This window comes from Nicotiana tabacum, chromosome 13, assembly GCF_000715075.1.
Source record: "Nicotiana tabacum cultivar K326 chromosome 13, ASM71507v2, whole genome shotgun sequence".
Classification (NCBI taxonomy): domain Eukaryota; kingdom Viridiplantae; phylum Streptophyta; class Magnoliopsida; order Solanales; family Solanaceae; genus Nicotiana; species Nicotiana tabacum.
Genome location: NC_134092.1, coordinates 129,764,867 through 129,789,785, shown reverse-complemented (window position 1 = coordinate 129,789,785; position 24,919 = coordinate 129,764,867). Strand labels below are relative to the sequence as shown.

At 39.5% G+C, this 24,919-nt stretch overlaps 2 protein-coding genes across 2 annotated transcripts; both read left to right on the top strand.

The window, feature by feature from the left end:
- The first annotated feature begins 754 nt into the window (after positions 1-754).
- LOC107766966 (UDP-glycosyltransferase 91A1-like) lies at positions 755-2,527 on the top strand. Its single transcript, XM_016585884.2, has one exon. It carries the CDS (start codon positions 916-918, stop codon positions 2,320-2,322), a length of 1,407 nt encoding a protein of 468 aa, XP_016441370.1. The 5' UTR covers positions 755-915; the 3' UTR covers positions 2,323-2,527.
- Positions 2,528-4,623: 2,096 nt separating this feature from the next.
- Positions 4,624-6,382, top strand: LOC107766965 (uncharacterized). The gene is made up of 3 exons (XM_016585882.1): positions 4,624-4,945; positions 5,145-5,755; positions 5,948-6,382. The coding sequence occupies exons 1-3, from the start codon at positions 4,624-4,626 to the stop codon at positions 6,380-6,382; spliced, it is 1,368 nt and encodes a 455-aa protein (XP_016441368.1).
- Positions 6,383-24,919: the final 18,537 nt, after the last annotated feature.

Genomic DNA, 24,919 nt, shown 5'->3' with positions numbered 1-24,919 from the left:
CATGATTATTGAGTTTTCAGACGCCTTTTAAAATTCATGACTTTTCACATTATTGGTATTATATTATCGGACCACTAGTAAGTGTCGAAGTCGACCTCTCGTCACTACTTCTTCGAGGTTAGACTGAATACTTATTGGGTACGCGTTATTTTTGTACTCATACTACGCTTGCTGTGCATTTTTGTTGCACAGACGCATGCACGTCTAGTGGCCTCGTTGGGTGCAGCGGCATGGTTGATACGGAAACTTAAGTGAGCTGCATCTCTCGAGACGATCTGCAACCAACAGAGTCTCTTTCAAAGTATTGTATTTTCTTTTCTATGCAATTTGTATTTCGGACGGTTATTGTATTTCATTTTATTTCCTAGAAATTGTTCATGCACTTGTGACATCGGGTTCTGGGATGTATATGGGATTATTCAGTATTAAAAATTTGTTAAAGATATCATTATTTACTCGGTGAAGTTCATTATTTATTGTTTAATGTAAGAAATAGAAATAATTTCAAAAATACTAAAATGAGAATTTAATTAACTTTTTGGTATTGGCTTATCTTATCGTGGTATCAGACGTCATCACGACTCTTACTGGATTTTGGATCGTGACAATTATATTTTAAGTACCTTGATAACATAAACAGATTTATATTGTACTCTAATAGAAGTTATAGTCATTTGCAAGCCATATCTTGCGACCGGCGGAAAAACCAATCAACCATCAATATAAGTGCGACAGAGAACGAATATAAAAATATTAGTACTACGTACAATCATACCAGCTAACAATAAAAAATCCAAACGACTTTCGAAAAACAATTAAAGCTGCATCAAATCTTATCTTACTTATACTATTCTTTATCTTTACATCCACGAATTGCATCACTGAAAAATTCAGAGAGATTTTGGCATTACAGAAATGGCGGAAAACAGCAAAAAACTGCATATTGCAGTATTTCCATGGCTAGCTTTTGGCCATATGATTCCATACTTAGAATTATCAAAACTCATTGCTCAAAAAGGCCACAAAGTTTCCTTCATTTCAACCCCAAGAAACATTGATCGTCTCCCTAAACTTCCTCCAAATCTCGTCCCGTTCTTAAATTTCTTCAAATTTCCTGTGCCCAAAATAGAAAAACTACCAAAAAATGCAGAAGCCACCATTGATGTTCCTTATGAACAAGTCAAGTACCTCAAACTTGCGCAAGACGGACTTCAAGAATCCATGGCGAAGTTTCTAGAAGATTCAGCTCCTGATTTTATACTCTTCGATTTTACTTCTTACTGGGTTCCTTCCGTCGCTAAAAAATTTGATATTCCGACGGCTTATTTCAGCATATTTATCGCTGCGTTTCTGGGTTTTGTCGGACCCGTACCGGGTTTAAACAACGACTATGAAATTCGGACGACGCCGGAGGAATACACCGTTCCTCCGGCGTGGGTCCCAATTGAGACTACAGTTTGTTGGAAATTGTTTGAAGTTTTAAGGATCTTTGACGCTTCCATGGAAGGAGATGAAGAGAATGTTCCTGATATCTTTCGTATGTATAAAACCCTAGAAGATTGTGATATTTTGTTTGTGAGGAGTTGTTCAGAATTTGAACCGGAATGGTTGAAAGTTTTGGAAGATATTCACCGGAAACCGGTTTTTCCGGTAGGGCAACTTCCTACGACGTCGTATGAAGATGATAGTTCGACGATCGATGCATGGAAAAGTATAAAACTGTGGCTTGATATGCAAGAAAAAGGAAAAGTTGTTTACGTAGCGTTTGGTAGCGAGGCAAAACCGAGTCAAAATGAACTCACTGAGATTTCGCTCGGTTTAGAGAAATCTGGATTACCGTTCTTTTGGGTATTAAGAACTAAACGAGGAGAATCTGACGACGAACTGATTCGATTGCCTGAAGGATTTGAAGAAAGGACAAAGGGAAGGGGAATTGTCTGCACGAGTTGGGCACCACAGCTCAAGATACTGAGCGATGACTCAGTGGGTGGATTTTTGACTCATTCGGGATGGAGTTCAGTGGTTGAGGCTATACAATTTGAGAAGCCATTGGTTTTGTTAACATTCTTGGCTGATCAAGGGATAAATGCTAGGCTCTTGGCGGAGAAGAAGATGGCGTATTCGGTGCCCAGAGATGACAGAGATGGGTCGTTCACTCGTGACTCAGTAGCTGAGTCACTGAGTTTGGTACTCGTTGAGGAAAAGGGTAAGATTTACAGGGAGAAGGTTAAAGAGGCGAAAACTCTTTTTTGTGACAAAGGAAGACAAGATAGCTATGTGGAGAATTTTTTAAGTTATTTCCAAAATTATAGAAAAGCCTAAAATATGAAGGGGGAAGAAAGACTTAAATTAGTTTCTTTATATTTTATTTATGCTATGAATGATAAAATAAAACAAATGTACTTAGTTTCTTTATATTTTATATTTATGCTATCAATGTTAAAACAAATCAAATGTACTGAGAAAGTTCGAAGGCTGTTTGATTTAACGTCATCTTGTGGAGATTGCAATTAATAAATTATTACGTGGTTAATAATACTATAAAAATTATATTATATAAAATTATTATGGAGTGAATAATAGTACATGGATTGTTATATCAAAATCTTTAATTTAAGTGTATTTCTTGTTTTTGGATGCTTTTATCTTATGTATATATTGCTAATACATTTATTATTACTCGCAGGAGCGGATCCAACCTATTATATGTGGGTTCTCATGAATCCAGTAATTTTTGTATATATTTTGTATATCTGTTAAAAAATTCAACCCAATTATTTATATTATATTTATTTAAGGTCGCTATAAGAACTAATAAATTTTAAATCCTGAATCTGTCTCTGATTACTCGCATTTCATGTCGCGAGAGACTCCATCAGCGTAGCTAGACGCCACCATTACGCATACCTACAAGAGGCATACAGATTAGTACTATATTATATATGTTTTGGCAAAATGGGCATCTCACAGGCAGGGGCGGATCTAGAGTATAATATATGGGTTCCCGTGAACCCAATAACTTTTGCATAGACTTTGTATTTTTGTTAAAAAAATTATTAAATATTTATAAATAGGGATTTTTTTCTTCCTATACCATATATGAAAACTTTAATACCAAATATGAGCATAGTATCTAAATTACCCGCCTAGTCCACATTTTTCCTACAATTTCTGTACCATTCGTTTATTAGGAATTAATAGGACAGAATCTTCCCTTAATAACGCGCGAAAAATCAGGAAATAATCATGGGATTGATTGATTCTACATTAAATTCAAGTTTTGAAATGGAAAGGAGATTTCGCATCTGCGTAATTTACTCTTAAACTACAATTCAATTTTTTATTTAAAAAAGTACGAACAGCTTCAACAAACTACGAACAGTTTCAACAAACTGAATTCAAATTGTAGAATTCAAATTTTCGAGATTCAACAACTCAACATTGCTATATTCTGTTCTTCGTCATTTTCAGAAATCAAATTGGCGATCATATATCTGTTCTTCGTCTTTTTTTCTCTCAATCTAGAAATCCAAAAAACGAAAAAATTTAGAATAATACATCAGCAACAACATGCAATCATGTCCAAAATCGCAATCATGCTACAATTGAATGAGAATTGGGATAACTGTGGCAGATTTAGAGATTTTGAAGTTGATGCCATTGTGGTAGATGAGAATGCAAGCTACAGTATTCTGATTTCTACAATTGCAGAACAACTATCGATTGATACTTCAGAAAAAATTGTAGAAATCAAATACATGGTGAACGACAATTGTCCCCCAATGGAGATTAGGAATGATATGGGGGTTCATGTGTATATGGAGACAAAAAAGGAGAATAAAAACTTAGGTTCATATCCGTTATGTATAAATGTACGAGATTTCAATATGGAATTGGCAATCACCAACGATAACACAAGTGCAGGTTTTACTATATCTACAAATTATCTACAAAGATTCTACAAAATTATAATGACACTATTTATCTTTATTTTGATGCAGGTTCGTCTGGATCCCTAAAGTTACTTGAGATGTCATCCTCTCCAGTTATAGAGGAATATCAAAGTGAAATAATAACAGAATCTACGCAAACTGCTATTGAAGAAGGACAAGTGTATCAGGACAAGCAAACTGTAGTTGCTGCAATGAAGCACTTTTCTGTGATGCACAAGTTCCAGTTCAGAGTTAAAAGATCTAGTCATAGACGGTATGGAGATATTTGTGGAGAAAAGATCATTAAAAGCAGTGTTTTACTCAAGATATGTGTTTTTTAAACATTGTAGATAAATTGTAGTTACATTGTAGTTAAATTGTAGTTTATGTCACTTTATGTTAAAACAGTCCTTTTGTTGCATCTACATTTATAATCTGTATTAAATATTGTATTTTTTTTGTAGCTACTGGCTTGTATGCGTTGGTGAAAACTGTAAATGGCACTTCAAGGCAACGTCAATTAATGATTCTGCAATGTTCAAGATAAGGAGTTTCAACCGACAACACACATGCTCCTTAATGGACGAAACATTCATACAACGCAAACGTACTGCAGCTGTAGTTGGTAGTATGTTCATTCCAAAGTATTGTGATCCTAAGACTGTGTACACAAAAGGATATATAAACTGACATGTTATCCGAACACAGAGTGAATCTAAGCTACATGCAAGCATGGAGAGCAAAGGAAAAGGCTTTACAGTTTTTGAGAGGGAATATGGCTGACTCCTACAGCAAATTACCCAAATATTTTTATATTCTTGAGGAGACCTATCCTGGTTCGGTTGTTAAATTGAAGAAGACAGCAGATGAATGCTTCTTATACGCATTTGTTGCTCTTTGTACATCAATAAGTGGTTGGCAACATTGTAGGCCAGTAGTCGTAGTTGATGGGACACTCTTAAAGTCAGCCTATAGGGGGATTATGCTGACACCAAGCACCATGGATGCAGTAGGTAAAAAGTTTGTAGTTATTTTGTAGGCAGTCTATAAAATGTAGATACATTGTAGTAATTTTGTAGTTATTTTGTAGCTATTACATGAAATGTAGATAAATTGTCTATATTATGAAGATATATTGTAGGTGCTATGTATTTATATTTTTATATACATTTTCAAAGCTGCCAATTAATATTTTATGAATTAATAATGTAGGTACAATATTTCCCTTGGCATATGCTGTGGTTGATTCTGAAAACGACGCATCTTGGAAGTGGTTCTTTGAGCAATTCAAGCAGGCATATGGTGAAAGACCTTCAATGTGTGTTGTTTCAGATAGGAATGAGAGTATACTGAAGGCAACATCAATTGTCTATCCGGACATGCCATATTACTCTTGCATGTGGCATATTTGGACAAATATAAGGTCAAAATTCAAGAAGGGTCATCTACAATTACATGAATTGTACTTTGCTACAACACGGTCATACACTCTGGATGAATTTAATGAAAGGATGTCGAAGATTGAAGAGGAAGACCCGCATGTGAAATCTTACCTATATGATATTGGCTATCACAGATGGTCAAGAGTACATGCAACAGTGAATAGAACGTGGACAATGACATCAAATATTGCAGAGTCGTTGAACGTTGTAACAAAAGATGCAAGAGAGCTGCCGACATTTGACCTTTTAGAGTATATGCGGACACTGCTAGAACGTTGGACCAACGAGAAGTTATTGAAGGCGAATGGTACTTTCACATTTCTTGGGTCCGAATTCAACAAAGAATTAGAGAACAACAGAACATTATCTCAGAAGCTTAGGGTAAGATCTGTTTATTTGGTGCAGAAAAAAGAAATTACTTAATATGCAGTGTTTCCAGATTGTAGATAAATTGTAGTTAAATTGTAGATAATTGTAGGTTGTAGAAAAGGTGTAGAATATTTGTAGATAAGTTGTAGATAATCTATTTTTATGATTGAGATAATATTTTTTCTATTTGTTCTGCAATTGTAGTTGAGGGCTTCAACAGATCATATACATACTGTGTTAGATGGTATGAAGCGGTACATTGTGTGTCTAGAAAACAAGAAATGTAGTTGTGGCCAATTTCAACTTGAAGAACTTCCATGTGTGCATGCTTTGGCAGCATTAAGGCACAAGAATGAAACATATGAAAACTATTGCTCTCCGTATTACACAAGGGAGAGCCTTCTACGTACGTATGAAATACCGGTAAATCCTCTTCCTGATGAAAGCAAATGGAATGTGCCACAACGTATTTTGGATGAGGTAGTAAATCCACCGACGGGAGATAAAAGGCAGCCAGAGAGACCTCAAAAGGAAAGATATAAAACATATGATGAAATAAAGTCAAAGAAGTACAAGGTGTCATGTGGAAATTGTAGAGGTGAAGGGTATAACAAAAGATCTTGCAAGAATACGCCCTAGAAGAAATGAATATCATGTAGTTAGAATAGTTATTCAAACTAACTGTTAGTGAATTAAAGTTAGCAGATTTTTTGTGTAATCGTTTAAGTTTTTAAAGATCATTATGAAGTAGACTACAATTTGTTTATGTGTGTTTAATATGCTTTTATATACTGTGTCAGGTATCTAAATTTATCTTTGATATAGTGTAATTAAATTTTAATATTTATTATCTACAATACAACTGATATTAAAAAAATAACTTTAATGTAAAGTGTTTCCAGATTGTAGGTAAAATATAGGTTAAATGTAGTTAAATTGTAGTCTTGATAATAATTTGTAGATAAATTGTAGATAATATATTTCTATGATTGGAGTATTTATTTCTTCTGTTTGTTGTGTAATTTAACTTCAACTAACAGTTATATACAGATATTACCTAGAACTTGAAGGTATTTCATAAAAATTATGAACATATACAACTACAAAATTATATACAATAACTACATTGAGTGTTTCCAAAATGTGAATATTGTGAAGATTATTTGTAGGCAAATTGTATTCTAACATCAAAATACTCATGTTTAATATAATGAAGATACAGTGCTGTAAACAACTAATTTATATTCAAGTGAACAACTAATAATGAAAGATAAAATAACAAAACAAAAAGGTATGCTGCAATAAAAAATAAAAAATTTGTTCATAAAGTAGTGTATTCTCCTTCAACTACAAATTGGCATCAACTAAACTAGGAAAACAGGACACTATTTGTTCTTTCTCTGGACTCTAGTCTTCTCATTTAAAGCAGGAGCACCATTCCTCCTTGCTAGCCTGCCTGTAACCTCACTTTCACTGATTGACCCATCTTCTTGCTTCTTTGTAACATAGTCCCACAGGAGAGCTCCATAGCGTCTACGGTATTGGTCGATATCTGAAAGGTCTTCTGAAGGGATTGACAAATCTCCAAGGCTAACATACTCCGCAAAAATAGCCACAAATACACCACAATCGCTGCATAAGACAAAAATTTAATTATTTAACAAATGATTATAAAAAAAATAATTAAACATCTAGAAAGAGAGAATAGTTTTTTTACAGTGATCCTTCCTTTTGCTGTGGAATCTCCGCAACCATCCACTGTATGTTGAGATGGTCTGTAACTGGTTTCTCAATGTATGCCTTTGTGGTCTTGAGTCAATGTCTTTACGCTTCCCGTAGAAACCAGTGCAAGACAAATACAGAGGGATAATGATTGAAAACTTATCAACACATGATTCAACAACATTATGATGGTGTGAAGACACCATGGAATCATACACATAAAGTTGTCTGTACGCTATGTCGAAAACGACCAACAACAAATGGAAATTCTCTACAATATTCACAGGCATGAAGACATAGTCAACTTCATCCCAGGCAACATTAGCAAGAAGTCTATACCCAAGAATATATTCTGCAACAGCATCATCAGGTTTAACAACCGAATACTTTTTTTCTGGCGGAGAACTTATGAACTTCTCATAGATTTGTTCAATCTTTGACTTGAACAAGCAATCGGTTGTTGTAAACCTAGTGTTGTTGTTGTTGGGGCCATATTTGCCTCTTTTTTCCAGGTAATACATAATAACATCAACGTGCTGTAAAATAAAATAGAATCTACTATAAGCTACAGTGTAACTACAATTATCAACAAAGCAGCTACACTTTAAACTATAAAGCCAGAATTCAAATAATCTAACAAATAGCTACACTTTAGCTGCTATACACAACAACACATGGAACAAAACAACTACCATAAGGTCTCAATAATATCTACATTCAAACTACAGTTAATATTATAAGTCTTCAACTTGCTCTACAATTTAACTACAAATTAACTACAATCATGAAATACAGATATACCAATTCTGTCCAAATTACCAAATATACAATTTTTACATACAATTCATCATCAAATATGATACATAAGGTCCAACCTAAATACAATCACACTATAAATAATAAGAGAAGCATTTATAAGAAATGTCTACATTATATCTACAATTTATAATAAAAGGCATGGTCACATATATTTCATATCTACAATATAACTACAATTATACTACAAAACAGAAGACAAAATATATCTTGTGAATTTATTCTTTGATACTTACCGAGTCATTGAGGACTTGTTCGGAGTGAGCAAGGGAATAAAACTAGTCCTTTTTATCCACCTTTTCAACTCCAAGGTCTAACCAAGGCTTGATTTGGTTATCCTTTATGAAAAGGGAGCCTTCCTCCTGTAACAACAAATAAATGTCCAATCAAAAAAAAATCACAGAATGAATTACATATTTAAACTTTAAAATGCTGAAATGAAAGTGTCAAATTAAGCATTCATACCTCTTAGATACTTTGTCATTACGGTGGTATAATCACTTGTTGAACTTATCTAACACATCAGAATCTACATTTTCACCTATACGAGTTGTGAAGGGGTGCTTGAGGTAGAAATATTTAGGTCCAATAGAGCTGCTGCCTCCAGAACTATATAGAGGTATGAAAGGTGATCGTGCATATTTACCCGGTTGCCTGGTTCTTCCCAGATGAATAGGGGTTGCTTCATCTGGTATGGGCTCACCATACTTAACCAATTGTGTTAAGTTGTCTGGCAACTCAAAGTCATCCAATGTCACACCCTTCTTATCAATGCCCGATCCTTCAGAAACAATTTCATCCACATGCTGTGCATCTTCACCTTCATTTAGCTGTTTCTTAATGACTTGTTCTGTCTGAGCTGCTACAGTCACTCTGTGAATTGGGGACTGTGCATTGATATCTTCAATATCTGTTACATAAAACATAACTTACTTAACAGGAATGTAAAATTGTATAAACAATAATTATTTATTCTGAATGACAGTATGATATTATACCTGCTTGTTCTACCTCAGCCGCTTCTTGAAATTCTAAATATAAGTCAACATGTGCTGGAACATGTTCTGGACAAACTGCAGCTTTAATTTATAATTAAAAAAGGTAAATAATACTAGATAATGCTGCCTTGAAAGTTGTAGATATATGTAGGAAGTTGTAGATAAAATGTGAATAATAAAACTATGCTCTATAAAGTTTTATACTAAGTGTATATATTTGTAGGTATTTTGTAGATACCTGTGTTGCTTGTGCTTGCATGCACTTGATCACCAATATTGAACTGAAATTGCTGGTTGTTCACTCCTTGTGGTTGGTCATTATTTTTGGTTGAACTACTAGCAACCTAAAGATTTTATGTTAGTTTGAGTATATTGTTTCATATGTCATAATTTGTTTTGGTATATAAATATATGTCAACTCTTACCTTTGCCTCATCCACATCATATCTCCTGTTTATCAAATTCAAAACACTCTTCACAGAATCATCTATAAACACTCGAAGGTCATGGAGTTCCTCAAATACAGCCTTCCTAAAATCCTCTAACTTCCCATCAACCTAAAAGTTAAAAATATAGTTAGTTGGTAATTTTATTCAAATAAATTACAAATCAGTTTAATTATGTACGAGGCAGTATTGTTTTCACAATTGTCTACAAATTGCTACAGCTATACTACAATTCAACTACAATGTGTGCAATCCCAACAGGGCTGACTATAGAATTATACTATAATTTAACTACAATGTATACTACATAAATTGTTATGAAATGTAGATATATTGTAGCAAATATGTAAATATATTGTAGTTAATAATATTACCTGCTCAATTCCCTTTTCTAGCTTCTTGAGCTTCTTAGCCACAGATTCCTTGTCCTCTTGACAATCTGTATGTTTGGGTTCCAATGTTGGAGAATCAACATTTGGAACCTCTGATGATTGTGCACCTTGTTCATCTTCATACTCAATCTTGTTTGGCAGAGTAAGCACTCCAATCTCTTCTCCGGATTCAGTCATGATTGTCACACCTCCTTTTTTCGCCCCCGTGAGGGGTGAAAGAGTTTTTCCAATTAAAGGACAATCGAAACGGGATTTGTTTATTTATTTCAGAGTCACCACTTGGGAGATTTAGGGTGTCCCAAGTCACCAATTTAATCCCGTATCGAGGAAAAGAATGACTCTGTATTACAGTCCGCGAACCAGAAATCCGGATAAGGAATTTTGTTAACCCAGGAGAAGGTGTTAGGCATTCCCGAGTTCCGTGGTTCTAGCACGGTCGCTCAACTGTCACATTCAGCTTGTTTATCTGATTTTATACAATTATGAGCTCATGTGCAAATTTTAACTCTTTACCGCTTTCATTATATTTTTAAGGAATGTGAACATCATTTAAAAACATGTCTTTGGATTGCGTCACATGAAATGCACCCGCACCGGAATATATTTTATTTAATGTTTTGGGATTTGGATTTGGGTTGCATGAAATGCACACCCGAGTTTAAGAAGCTAAGATTAATTAAATCGCGCCTAAAGAGTCTAACGCGTTATTATCTTTGGGGAAGGCAGTGAAATTTACTAAACAGTCCATCCCAAATTCTAAGTATTTATTATGACCAATTATTTAGGGCCCCGCAATTTGCATTTTTATTTGGCGAGGCTCGTCTCGTTTTATTTAAAAGGTTGTCCTATAGCGACTATGTTTTCTATTGAGTTTGTCTCTAATAATGAAAGAAGAAGAACGGTCCAACTTTATTTACATGCTTACAAGTTAGTTATAGTCGGGTTCCGAATATGATTTGCCGAATTCGAAACATGACCGCGTGCCTGGGCAGTCGTTTAGATATCATGGGCCCAGGCCCAACGCACATTGTATGGACTAGACCTGGGCCATTCTTTTTCTATAAGGGCCTGTTAGTTCATTCGACTCAGGCCCAACATTTATAAGGTTGAAATGGAAACTGTTGTTATTTTATTCTAATGGTACTGTTGCAAGTTATAGGAGACAGCCTGCTAAATGGAGTAAGATTAACTAGCAATGGACCATTTAACACTTAACATGCGTTAGAAGATATGCTAATCACAAACACAGCTAAAATTCCAGATATCGCTTACTACATTCTCACTTCTTTTCTATCTACCAACATACATACATAAGGTGATACCACGTAACCATACGCGAGGTTTAATTATACATGGTGACTGCCTTCATTATCCTAAATAGAAGATATGAACTATTATATATACAACTTTAATGTTCAATATACAGATTGAAACAGATTCGAAAAACTCAGCAAAAAAACAGCTTCAACTCTTCATTTTTGTATTCATATTTCAACTTTCAGCTTATATTGACAATGTATCAGTGGTGTACCTGGTATAGGAAAGCAAAAGAAGAAGAGGAATGATCAGTGGAATAGTAGCATACACAACAACAACAACAACAAGAAAAGCAGCACTCACCAGCAAACAACCCAGCAGTCAGATTTTTGAAACCCAAACAAACCCAGCAGGAAAACCCAATAATAACCAGTAGAAGGAACCAGCGATAGGTTTAAACCAAACAGAAAACCAGTGAACTTTCAAACCAACAGAAAACCAAGACACTCAACTGAAACAGTGTTCAACAAGTAAAGAAACCAGGAAAGCTAAACTGAAATCCAACAGTGTCCCAACACAGCAGACTGGTGCACGAAAGCAGTAATTTCTGATTTTGTCAAACACCCCAGAAAAACAGCCTCAAACTCCTTAATGTGGAGTTTCAGCTTTAACACTCTATTTCTCTCAATTTTTGATGTCCAACCCTCTACTCTATTCTAAATGAGCCTATTTATAGACAAAATATAGGCAAGCCCCAGGCTGCCTCGTTCCCTTCAGACCTCAACTCTGCCCATACCCCTTAATTTCCCATTATCAGGTGTTTTGTGCCCAAAGTGGTATGGGCAACTGACAACAACCAACTAATCCCCCATTAATTCATTTTATTATTACTCAAATGTTATGGGCCTATTATAATACTCAACTAACATCCTATACTATCAAGTTTTGTTCCCCACTATTGTATTAGTTTAATCATACTTCAATACCCTACTGTCAGCCCAACTTAAACTAACCATTTTTTGATCTTTTCAAACCCCAAACTACCCCTTTTAACCCCTACTGTTACTGTTTTAACCTAAGCTTCAACAGCCTGAAATTTGAACTTCTGAAAGTTCAAACTCAAACTATCCTAAACTGAGTTCCAGCTATTGTACTGCAGCTACAAACCATTCACAGATAGTTTCAAACAATCAGCTAAATGACAATGGTTCGATCAATCATATGAAGCTTATCAGAATCAGGACATTTGAACATTCAGTCCTATAAAACTAATCGACGACGTTTATCTAATCGACTATACTAATTATAACGTAGAACAATCAGTCGATTAAACAAATAATATGAACAGGGTCCCAAATGGCTTCAGACAACTTTGCACAAAACAGAGGAACAACATGAATGGAACACTTGACGACACTGATCAAATCGAGTATGTATATCACCATACGTATTCAACCATAAACAAAAGAATAGTCGACCAAATAAAAAGGTCTTACGAAGAAGGAGGAAATTAAAAGAACACATCAGAAATACCAACAAACTAACTAAACATGTTAACAAACTCAAACGACATTCAAACAAAATATAAAAGAAAAAGGAAAACTCACTGTGGAAGCTCAACAACGAACGACCCAGGCCTGAACTGGATTTGACCATTTGAGGTCGAACAGACTTTAATTGAGGTGTTCTCAACCGAGAACACTTCGATTAAGGTCTATTAGACCCCAACCCTCCGTTTAAACTGGCCGGATTCCCAAAGTTCTTGTGTTCTAGGGTTCGAACAGTCCGATTTAGGGCTTGAGGATTTGTGGGTAGATTCAGACCAAACCAAACTTGGTTTGGTCACGAGTGAGGGCAGGGTAATTACTAGTGTGAATCTGGGGTGGGTTGGTGTAGATCAGGGTTTGGCTCGAATCTTCAGAAAAAGATTCGAGACGGTGTAGGTTGATTCGAACCCAACGGTTTGCAGATCCGTGTCCAGGGGGTCGAGGTGCACTAGGGGTGTTAATTTGGTGGTCACCGACATCATTGCCGCCGGGTTTATGGTAAGGGGATGGAAGGGTGGCGCTAGAGTTTGGCAAGGGGTGTTAGGTTAGTCTCTTGAGAGAGACGATGGAAAAGGGGGGGGGGGGTTCGAATAGGGGGCGCGGGGTGTGATGAGGGGTTTATAAATGGGACGTGGCAATTAACTTGAGCCGTTAGATCAAATGATCTCAACGGCTTGGATTAATTGGTGAGGGACAGGACGGGGTCGTTTGGTGTAGAAACGGGATCGTTTGGTTTTAATGAGGGGCTGGGTCGACCCGGGTAAGCAGGTCGGGTTACGGTCGCGATCGTGGACCGTTGGATGAGTATGGATGAACGACTCAGATCAAACGCCCTATACGGCGTCCCTGGAAGGCCTGGTTTTGGACTGGGTCATTGTATTGATTTGGGCCTGATTTCAGTTGAATTTTTGGCCCAAATCCGATATTTTCCTTCTTATAATTAAACAAAAATTCCTAAAAACCAAAATTAAACTACACAAATATTAATTAACACCTAACAACAGTTATCACATGAATTAAAACATTTAATAAAATTACCATGACAACAAAATAGAATAAAATGCCTATTTTTGTGATTTTCGCTTTTAAAACCAAATTATGGTTAATTAATTCCTAGATGCATGCAACATGTATTTTTTTGTATTTTTAACTAATTTAAAAATAAACATGCGCAGACAAAAATGCGAACAATACACGAAAAATAACACAAAACTCATAACAATTGCAAACAAACAAAAATTGTTTTATATTTTTTTTTGGAATTTTGGGAGTAATTCTTATATAGGGCAAAAATCACGTGCTTACAACTGCCCCTCTTTGTCCGAAAACCGAAGGGTTTTCGTGCAAAGATAAAGTGAGCGATTTTTGCCCATCCGAGTACTCCGTGTGAACCATTTTTTGAAAAACATTTAACCGAACCTTGCTTCAAAGGTTTCCTACATATCCCTGGCTAGAAGGGAATCAGGTTAATGTAGTTTGGGAAGTTTTGGTAGCTGAGACTACCATGGACTGTGATTTGCTGTTACTGCTGCTGCATGTTGTTACTACTGCCTACCGATCTCCTTATTACATTGTGCTTAAAAGAAAAATCAAGAAGCTATGCTAGATAACGGATTACAAGATCCCATCTATCTTCCATTTGTTTTGGACGCCTTGCTTTCTTGTCGGCTTGCATTTATTCCGGTGTTTCTTTCTTCCGAACACTGATGGGGTGATACCAACCTTTTGCTACTCTGAATACCAATTCTCACTGTCTAGTTCGGTCCGCTGGGGATATGGCTTCCTTCATTAAGCTTTTCGGTAGTTCCTATGGGGATACGGCTCTCTTCATCAAAATTTGTTATGCCGGGGATTTTTTGTTGTAACCTTCTGCCTTCCGGTGGGTTACTGATTTCAAGACCTGAAGTATAAGACCGAAAAACATTCATCTCGTTATACAGGTGGGCGCCTGAATGCAAAAATATGAAATATATTCCCTCGTTATACTGGTGGGCGCCTAGGACATGAAAATGAAAAACAGAAATGTATTCCCTCGTTATACTGGTGGGCGACCTAGGACATGAAATGAAAACAGAAATATATTCCCTCGTTATACTGGTGGGCGACCTAGGACGTGAAATGAAAACAGAAATGTATTCCCTCGTTATACTGGTGGGCGACCTAGGACATGAAATGAAAACAGAAATGTATTCCCTCGTTATACTAGTGGGCGCCTAGGACATGAAATGAAAAACATAAATGTATTCCCTCGTTATACTGGTGGGTGCCTAGGACATGAAATGAAAAAAAAACAGAAATATATTCCCTCGTTATACTGGTGGACGGCCTAGGACATGAAATGAAAACAGAAATGTATTCCCTCGTTATACTGGTGGGCGCCTAGGACATGAAATGAAAAACAGAAATGTATTCCCTCGTTATACTGGTGGGCGCCTAGGACATGAAATGAAAAAAAAAACAGAAATGTATTCCCTCGTTATACTGGTGGACGCCTAGGACATGAAATGAAAAACAGAAATGTATTCCCTCGTTATACTGGTGGGTGCCTAGGGCATGAAATGAAAAAAAAAAATAGAAATGTATTCCCTCGTTATATTGGTGGGCGACCTAGGACATGAAATGAAAATAGAAATGTATTCCCTCATTATACTGGTGGGCGCCTAGGACATGAAATGAAAACAGAAATGTATTCCCTCGTTATACTAGTGGGCGCCTAGGACATGAAATGAAAAACAGAAATGTATTCCCTCGTTATACTAGTAGGCGCCTAGGACATGAAATGAAAACAGAAATGTATTCCCTCGTTATACTGGTGGGCGCCTAGGACATGAAATGAAAATAGAAATGTATTCCCTCGTTATACTGGTGGGCGCCTAGGGCATGAAATGAAAAACCGAAATGCATTCCCTCGTTATACTGGTGAGCGCCTAGGGCATGAAATGAAAAACAGAAATGTATTCCCTCGTTATACTGGTGGACGACCTAGGACATGAATTGTAAAGACTGAAAAATATTCCTTTCGTTATACAGGTGGGCGCCTGTTCAACTAACTATGAAAGTATTTGAATTTGTCTGCTCGTTCCTCCGAGAAAATTTTTGACAACGGCAGAAAATTTCCTGCCCCGGTTTTGGTGACCTTCCTTGTGGCATGTCTTTCTGCCATCATCAACCTTTATTTTCCTGTAGAAATCAAAGAGAATTTTGTTAGTTTTAACATGGTGAGTGATCGTGTCATTCCTGCTGGGGGATGATTTTCCTTTCCCTTTCCATTGCTCTGTGCTCCCAAAACTGGTTGGGGATAAAGTTGCTTGCTGGGGATGATATGTCTGCTGGGGACGGTATTTCTGCTGGGGATGGTTTTCCATTTATTCCTTCCCCGCTCTTTTGTTTCAAAACATGCTGTGGGGGTCCTCTTCAACTCCAAAACTACTCCCTTAAAAGTTTATTTTCTCCCAGCATTGCAGGACATAACATGTTATCACCTGGGGATAACGTTATTGAGGATAGGACTGTTAGGGTTATCTTGCTGTGGATTAATTCTCTTTTCCTCCTTCCCCCTTTCTGTGGTGTCTGACCACCTTGGACCTTGGTCCGTGATCTATCAAAGTTCTGCTGGGGATCTTCTTGGAACTTGGTCCATAAGTCCTTCAACCATCGTTTTCCGCTTTTCTTCATGTTCCCCTTAACTTTTTAGGCCAGCTTGTCATTTGGTTTTGCAACAAACGCCTTTTATCTTATTGCCTTGGCTTTGGCCTGTCCCCTTCGCATTTTGCTTTGTACAATTTTGGCCCCTGGTAGTAAACTTCGAAAAATCCTTCTCAAAACAAATTTCTGGAAAAAGTCTTTTTAGCCAAGGAAATGAAAAAGATAGAAAAGAGAAAAATCTTTCTGAACAAATGCTGGGGGAGAAGAAAAGGAAAGAACTTATCTGGACGGTATGACTGGTCCCAACGATCATGTCGTGCATTACGGATTAATCGGCCCAGTCTATTTGTATCAATCAATCTTCCTGATGGCCTCACTTGCTGGGGATAAATAGGTGCCCACCTCTTCGCAAATGCGGATCCTTTTTGCCAATCTATCTTGTTGCCTTATAGTGCCCTTCGAGGGGTTTTCACTAATAAGACTTTCTCCTTTCTCTCAGCTCCCGTCGCCTTATGGTGCCTGTGAAGGTTTTCACCGATAAGACTCTCTCATTTTATTTCTCTTATCTTTCGTTGCCTTATGGTGCCTGTGAAGGTTTTCACCGATAAGACTCTCTCATTTTTTCAGTGGGGGATTGGAGGGCTGCCGATATGTCTCTCTCTTCCGGAGATTCTTTTCGGCTATCAATTCATTTCCAGTTTATGATCCTCTTCTTTGCTAGGGATCAGTGTATTATTCTCGGCTTTCATTTGCCTGACTTGGCTCCTCTCGGATATTGATCGGGAGGTCTTTTTGGACATCGATGTTGGTTTTGTGTGGGTTTAAAGAAAGGCTATCAAAAATTCAAAAATAACTTCGACGGGTGAAACACTACAACTCTTGGAATCAACCCTTTTTTGAAACTTCAAAAGCATAACTCCTGCCCCAGTTTTCTTGCTTGGGGATTTTTATATTTACACTATGTGAAGCTATGCACACTATGCACATTATGGTGCACTATGACCGAGCCGTGAGGCGCCTACGTATCCTCTTTGAGGAATCAGGTCAAATGTAGTTCCCACGGTTCCTTTGTTTTTCTTATGACCTTTATCTTGTTTTCATTTTTCCTTTCTTTCTTTTTTTTTCATATATTTTTTCCATTAGTGATTCCAAAAGAGGGGTATGAAAGAATAAATAAGGCTCGAAGGGGGAAGCGAAGGTTAAAAGTGTTTGGATAGAAGAAAGAATTGCCTCCGTCATTTCATTATCTAATAAGTATCAAGTACAAACAAACGAACCAATAATTATCATAATAAAAGAAGTTACGCATAATATCTTTTGACTGCATCAGAATTGATAGCCATGTCGACGCATCTTCCTTCGATATCTGTTAGACATAAAGCGCCGTTGGATAACACTCTGGTCACAACATAAGGCCCTTGCCAATTTGGGGCGAACTTGCCTTTTGCTTCGATCTGATGTGGGAGGATCCGTTTCAATACTTGCTGCCCTACTTCAAATTTTCTGGGGCGCACCTTCTTATTGTATGCTCTTGCCATTCTCTTCTGATACAACTGGTCATGACACACTGCTGCCAATCTTTTTTCATCTATTAAGTTCAACTGCTCCAGTCGAGCTTTGACCCATTCATCATCGTCAATACCGGCTTCAGCGACAATTCGAAGGGAATGAATTTCGACCTCTGCTGGTATTACTGCTTCAGTTCCGTATACCAACAAATAAGGAGTTGCACCTATGGAAGTCCGGACTGTAGTGCGATAACCCAACAAGGCAAAGGGTAATTTCTCATGCCATTGTCTAGATCCTTCTACCATCTTCCTCGGTATCTTCTTGATGTTCTTATTGGCTACTTCAGCTGCTCCATTCGCCTTGGGGCGATATGGGGTGGAATTGCGGTGTGTGATCTTAAACTGTTGGCATACCTCCCTCATCAAATTGCTGTTAAGATTTGCACCATTATCCGTGATGATCACTTTTAGGACCCCAAATCTGCAGATGATATGGGAGTGAACAAAATCCACCACTGCCTTCTTGGTTACCGACTTAAAAGTTTTAGCTTCCACCCACTTGGTGAAGTAGTCGATGGTCACCAGAATGAACCTATAGCCGTTGGTCGCTGCCGGCTCAATAGGCCCAATGACATCCACGCCCATGCGACAAATGGCTATGTGGCTGACATTGTATGCAACTCCATCGGCGAAGAATGGATCAGATCTCCGTGTATCTGACATTGATGGCATTTCCTCACGAAATTGATACAATCATGCTTCATAGTGAGCCAATAGTACCCTGCTCGAAGAATCTTCTTTGCCAATACATATCCGCTCATATGTGGCCCACAGACTCCAGCATGCATCTCTGCCATAACTGTCGTGGCTTGACCGGCATCTATACATCTTAACAATCCCAAGTCTGGGGTTCTTCTGTACAACACTCCTCCACTGAGGAAGAAACCGTTTGCCAAACGCCGAATGGCTCTTTTTTGGTCTCTGGTGGCCTGCTCCGGATATATCCCCATCTTGAGGTACTCCTTTATGTCATAAAACCATGGCTTGCCATCCATTTCCTCCTCTACCACGTTGCAATAAGCATGCTGATCACGAACCTGAATGTGCAATGGGTCAACATACATTTTGTCGGGGTGGTGTAACATTGATGCTAAGGTGGCCAATGCATCGGCAACCTCATTATGAATTCTTGTGATGTGTCTAAATTCCACTGATCGAAATCGCTTGCTCAGATCGTGCAAACATTGTCGATATGGTATGAGTTTCAAATCCCGTGTTTCCCACCCACCTTGAATCTGATGCACCAGGAGGTCCGAGTCTCCCAAGACCAAAACGTCCTGGACATCCATGTCTGCAGCTAGTCGCATACCCAAAATGCATGCTTCACACTCGGCCATGTTGTTGGTACAATAGAAATGTAGCTGAGCTGTAACAGGATAGTGACGTCCTGTTTCAGAAATGAGTACCGCTCCTATTCCAACCCCTTTTGCGTTTGCGGCTCCATCAAAGAAAAGCTTCCAACTTGGTTCCTCGGGTAATTCCAGCTCACCTATATGCATTACCTCCTCGTCTGGAAAATACGTCCTCAAAGACTCGTATTCTTCATCAACGGGATTCTCAGCCAAGTGATCGGCCAGCGCTTGGGCTTTCACGGCCGTCCTCGTCACATAGACGATATCAAACTCTGTGAGCAAAATTTGCCATTTTGCTAACCTCCCGGTAGGCATAGGTTTCTGGAAAATGTACTTTAATGGATCCAAACAGAAAATGAGATAAGTAGTATACGAGGACAAATAGTGCTTCAACTTCTGAGCCACCCAAATTAGGGCGCAACATGTCCTCTCGAGTTGAGTGTACTTGACCTCATATACTGTAAACTTCTTGCTAAGATAATAAATGGCCTGCTCCTTCCTTCCTGTAATGTCGTGTTGCCCCAACACGCAGCCAAACGAATTCTCAAGGACCGTCAAATAAAGAATTAATGGTCTCCCCGGCTCAGATGGAACCAACACAGGTGGATTGGACAGATACCCTTTGATCTGGTCGAAAGCCTCTTGACACTCCGCCGTCCAGTCTACCGCATCATCTTTCTTCAGCAGCTGAAATATGGGTTCACAAGTCGCCGTGAGTTGAGCGATGAACCTGCTGATATAATTTAGTATTCCCAATAGATTCATTACCTCCATTTTGTTCTTTGGCGGTGGCAAATTTTGGATGGATTTGATCTTGGATAGGTCCAACTCAATACCCCGTCGACTGACGATGAATCCTAACAGCTTTCCTGATGGAACCCCGAAGGCACATTTGGCCGGGTTGAGCTTAATATCATACCTTCGAAGTCTTTGAAAGAACTTCCTTAGGTCTGCTACATGGTCTTCCTGACGCCAAGACTTTATGATCACATCATCTACGTACACTTCAATTTCTTTGTGTATCATGTCATGAAACACAGTAGTCATTGCTCTCATGTATGTTGCTACCGAATGGCATTACCCGGTAGCAGTAAGTTCCCCAGGGCGTAATGAAGCCGTCTTTTCCGCATCTTCTTCGTCCATTAAGATCTGATGATATCCTGTATAACAGTCCACAAAGGATCCGATCTCACGCCCATCGCAATTATTGATCAAGATATGGATGTTGGGCAATGGAAAATTATCCTTAGGACTTGCCTTGTTGAGATTGCGGTAGTCGACACATACCCTGATTTTCCCATCCTTCTTCGGCACTGGTACTACATTAGCCAACCAATCGGGATATCGAGTGACCCGAATAACTTTTGCCTATAGCTGTTTGGTCACTTCTTCTTTTATCTTCACACTCATATCCGTCTTAAACTTCCTCAGTTTTTGCTTGACCGGAGGGTATGCCGGGTCAGTGGGCAACTTGTGGACCACTAGATCGGTGCTTAATCCCGGCATATCGTCATATGACCATGCAAAAACATCTTTGAACTCAATAAGGGCTTTGATTAATTCCTCTATGATGTTTGGCTCAATGTGGATGCTGATTTTGATTTCTCTGACATTATCTGCATCCCCTAGATTTATAGCCTCGGTGTCGTTCAGATTAGGCTTGGGTTTCTCTTCGAACTGGCACAATTCTTGGTTTATTTCTTCGAAGGCTTCATCCTCATCATATTCGGGCTCATCATAATTACCGATCTCGTGTATAATTAAGCTGGAGTCAGATTGATTTATTAGACTAGGTCGAAGATCCGTTGTTCATGCCATGTCATTAGAGCCAGTAAAAAGAGAACTATTCAGAAAGAGAAAAGAACAAAACAAAATTAAAATGAGACAAGAAAGGAGAATTTTATTAAAAATGCGGGATAACAGGGTTCACACTTTACAAAATAAAATGGGATTTGGATTACACCCTGGAATAATCCGAAAAACAAGAAAGAAAAATCAAAGCCTACTACCAGGACTCCCCCTGGGTAGGAAGAGGAGTAACCGTCCAATTGTTGGTATTGGCCTTAGGCCCCACAAACTGTATGCCTGCTCTGCTGGAACCCTCTCCAACTTCTATTATATGGACATCAGCGAACAGCCTTTTGAAGCTCTGATTCAAATCCCCGTCCATCCCAATCAATGGTCCGAGAATTTTCGGGACAGGTGACCCCTTGGCACTCGCTCTAACAAAGGACCTAGAGAGACGCGGAATTGGTTTGGGAAGAACCCAAACTCTCTTCTTCATTTTCCGCGCTCGCTTTACATCTGCCACAGTAGGTTTGAACCCCAATCCAAAGGTCTCCAAATTCTTGGGCAAGGAGACAAGTTGAACAATCCCTTGAAGCTCAGCCCCCAGGCCTTTTCCTGGCACAAACCCATTACCCAGCATTTCTAAAACCATCATGACGGTTGCGGAAGCTACCCTGGGGTGTGGAATGCTTTCCCCCTCGGGATTCTTGTTTGCTGACACTGCATCGAAAATCTGGTAAACCCAGGGACCTTTGTCATCATTGGTTTCTATGAAGGGCACAATGGCGCCTCCCATGGTGCACGCAGTGTCTTCCCCATGCAAAACGACATCTTGTCTATCCCATTCGAACTTGACCATTTGATGTAAGGTGGATGGCACCACTTTGGCCGCATGGATCCACGGTCATCCCAACAAAAGGTTATAAGATACCGCGATATCCAATACTTGGAACTCCATAGTAAACTTAACCGGGCCGATGGTCAACTCGAGTACAATATCCCCCACGGTGGTCGTTCCACTTCCGTCAAATCCTCGGACGCAAATGTTGTTCTTATGGATCCTACCATGGTCAATCTTCAACTGGTTCAGGGTGGATAATGGACAAATATTGGCACTTGAGCCGTTATCCACCAACGCCCGAGTAACTGCCGAATCTTCACATTTGACAGTCAAGTAGAGAGCTTTATTATGTTCCGTGCCTTCCACTGGCAGATCATCATCAGAGAACGTTACCCTGTTTACCTCAAAAAATTTGTTGGCAATCGTTTCAAGGTGGTTTACTGAAATTTCATTGGGCACATGAGCTTCATTCAGTATCTTTATCAGGGCCTGGCGATGTTCATCCGAATGGATTAATAATGATAACAACGAGATCTGGGCTGGTGTTTTCTTCAATTGTTCGACCACGGAGTAATCCTGCACTTTCATCTTTTTCAAGAACTCCTCCGCCTCTTCTTCTGACACGGGTTTCTTTGTTACTGCTGGGTTAGACCTTCTCAACTCCACGGGAGCAAAACACTGTCCCGACCGAGTCAGCCCCTGCGCCTCACAACTATCCTCCTCCACTTGATTTCCCTTGTATATTACCACTGCCTTTTCATACTTCCAAGGCACGGCCTTGCTATCAATCATTGGCAATTGGACTACCAGCTTTATGATGGCCGGTTCCCTGCAGACTCCCTTCACAACGACTACGGGTGTGGATGATGTTCCCGATACCACCAATTTGGTTGGCTCTGGTTTCCTTATTGCGGTGGATGGACTTTTCCCTAATATCACCACTGGCTTTACATCTTCCCCCTTCAACTGTACCCCTGCTTCCCCATCAGTCGATTCTTCTTTCGGAGCAGCATGGATCATCATCACCGTCAGTGAGGGTTTCCTCGGCTCTCCTCCTTTGTACACCAACTCGATCATGTGAGCTTTGTGGTGTACTGGCAATGGGTTCTGGTTGATGTTGGGTGCCTCCGGCGTGTGGAGCTCGATCTTGTTGGCATCAATAAGATCTTGTATTGCATGCCTCAACCTCCAACATTTTTCGGTATCATGCCCAAGCATTCCTGAGCAGTACTCACAGCTTATCGATCGGTCCAAATTTTGGGGTGGGGGGTTTGGCCCCCTCGGCTTGACAAGACTCACCAAATCTAGCTGCCTCAATTTGTGGAACAAGGCGGTATAGGTCTCTCCCAGCTCAGTAAAAGCTCTCTGTCTCTGTAGCCTGTCATTTCTAACAGCTTGATTTCCTCGAAAGCCCACCCCTGGAGGGTTCCTGTATGCCCTTGGTGGAGGATAGGCATTTTGTGGTGGAGGGTATGTGTTCTGTGGAGGTGCATATGCATTTTGGGGAGCCGGCGCGCGCCATTGCGGGCGAACCGGAGGCTGAGTGTATGTTTGGTCTTGGTGCACGGAGAAGTGTGGTTCTTGAGGTGGATAGTAGTGTTGTGGCGGGTTGTATGGATAATTTGGCCTGTGGGGTCTGGGTTGGTTGTAGTATGGTTTGCCGGACCTGGACCAACCGCCTGTCTCAACCGTGGCGACTTTTTCTTTCTTCTTCTTTCCCAGCGCACCTCCCGTGCCGCTCTGAATAGCCTGGGTCGTTGCCTTGAGCGCTGAGTAATTCAGGATTTTATCGGACCTCAGTCCCTCCTCTATCATGACCCCTATATTTACTACTTCATTGAAGGATTTTCCAACCGTCGTCACCAAGTGACCAAAGTAAGTCGGATCCAGCGTTTGCAGGAAGTAGTCCACCATTTCTCCCTCTCTTGTGGGAGGATCAACCCTGGCTGCCTGTTCTCTCCAGCGGAAACCAAACTCACGAAAGCTTTCCCCAGGCTTCTTTCCAGTCCTCAGTAATGTGAGACGGTTAGGGACTATCTCAAGATTGTATTGAAAGTGACCCGCGAAAGCCTGCGCTAGATCATCCCAAGTGTACCATCTGCTGGGATCTTGTCTGTTATACCACTCCAATGCCGATCCACTTAAGCTTTGACCAAAGTAAGCTATCAGTAGCTCATCTTTGCCGCCCTCTCCTCTCATTTTGCTACAGAAGCCTCGCAAATGTGCCATAGGATCACCGTGCCCTTCGTATAAGTCAAACTTAGGCATTTTGAACCCTGCCGGGAGTTGGACGTCCGGGAAAGGGCATAGATCCTTGTAGGCCATGCTGACCTGGTTGCCCAATCCATGCATGCTCCTGAAGGATTGCTCCAGGCTTTTGAACTTCCTCATTACCTCATCCTGCTCTGGAACCTTAACCGACTTTTCAATCTCCGCCGGGACCTCCAAATGTGGATTATAGGTATGGGGTTCTGGTGCATTGAATGTGGGTTCAGGGGGATAGTACTGCGCATCATGAGCCTGAAACAACGGCTCACTAGTTGTTCTTTGCAGTGTGGCTGGTGTGGGTCCCATAAAGGTGGGAACATTTGGTGTTGGGAGATGTTGATGGGGTAGTGGAGCTTTGGAATCATAGGTGCTTCTCTCCTGATAATAGTGGTGATTCGGGAAGCTTGTTGAAGGGCCAGAGTGAGGGTATTCCGGCATATGCCCTAGTGGCTCAGGGCTCTTTTGTACTTTAGCCAAGGCTAACTGCATCGCATTCATCTCCAATCACATCCTTTCTATCTTCTCCATTGCCTCTT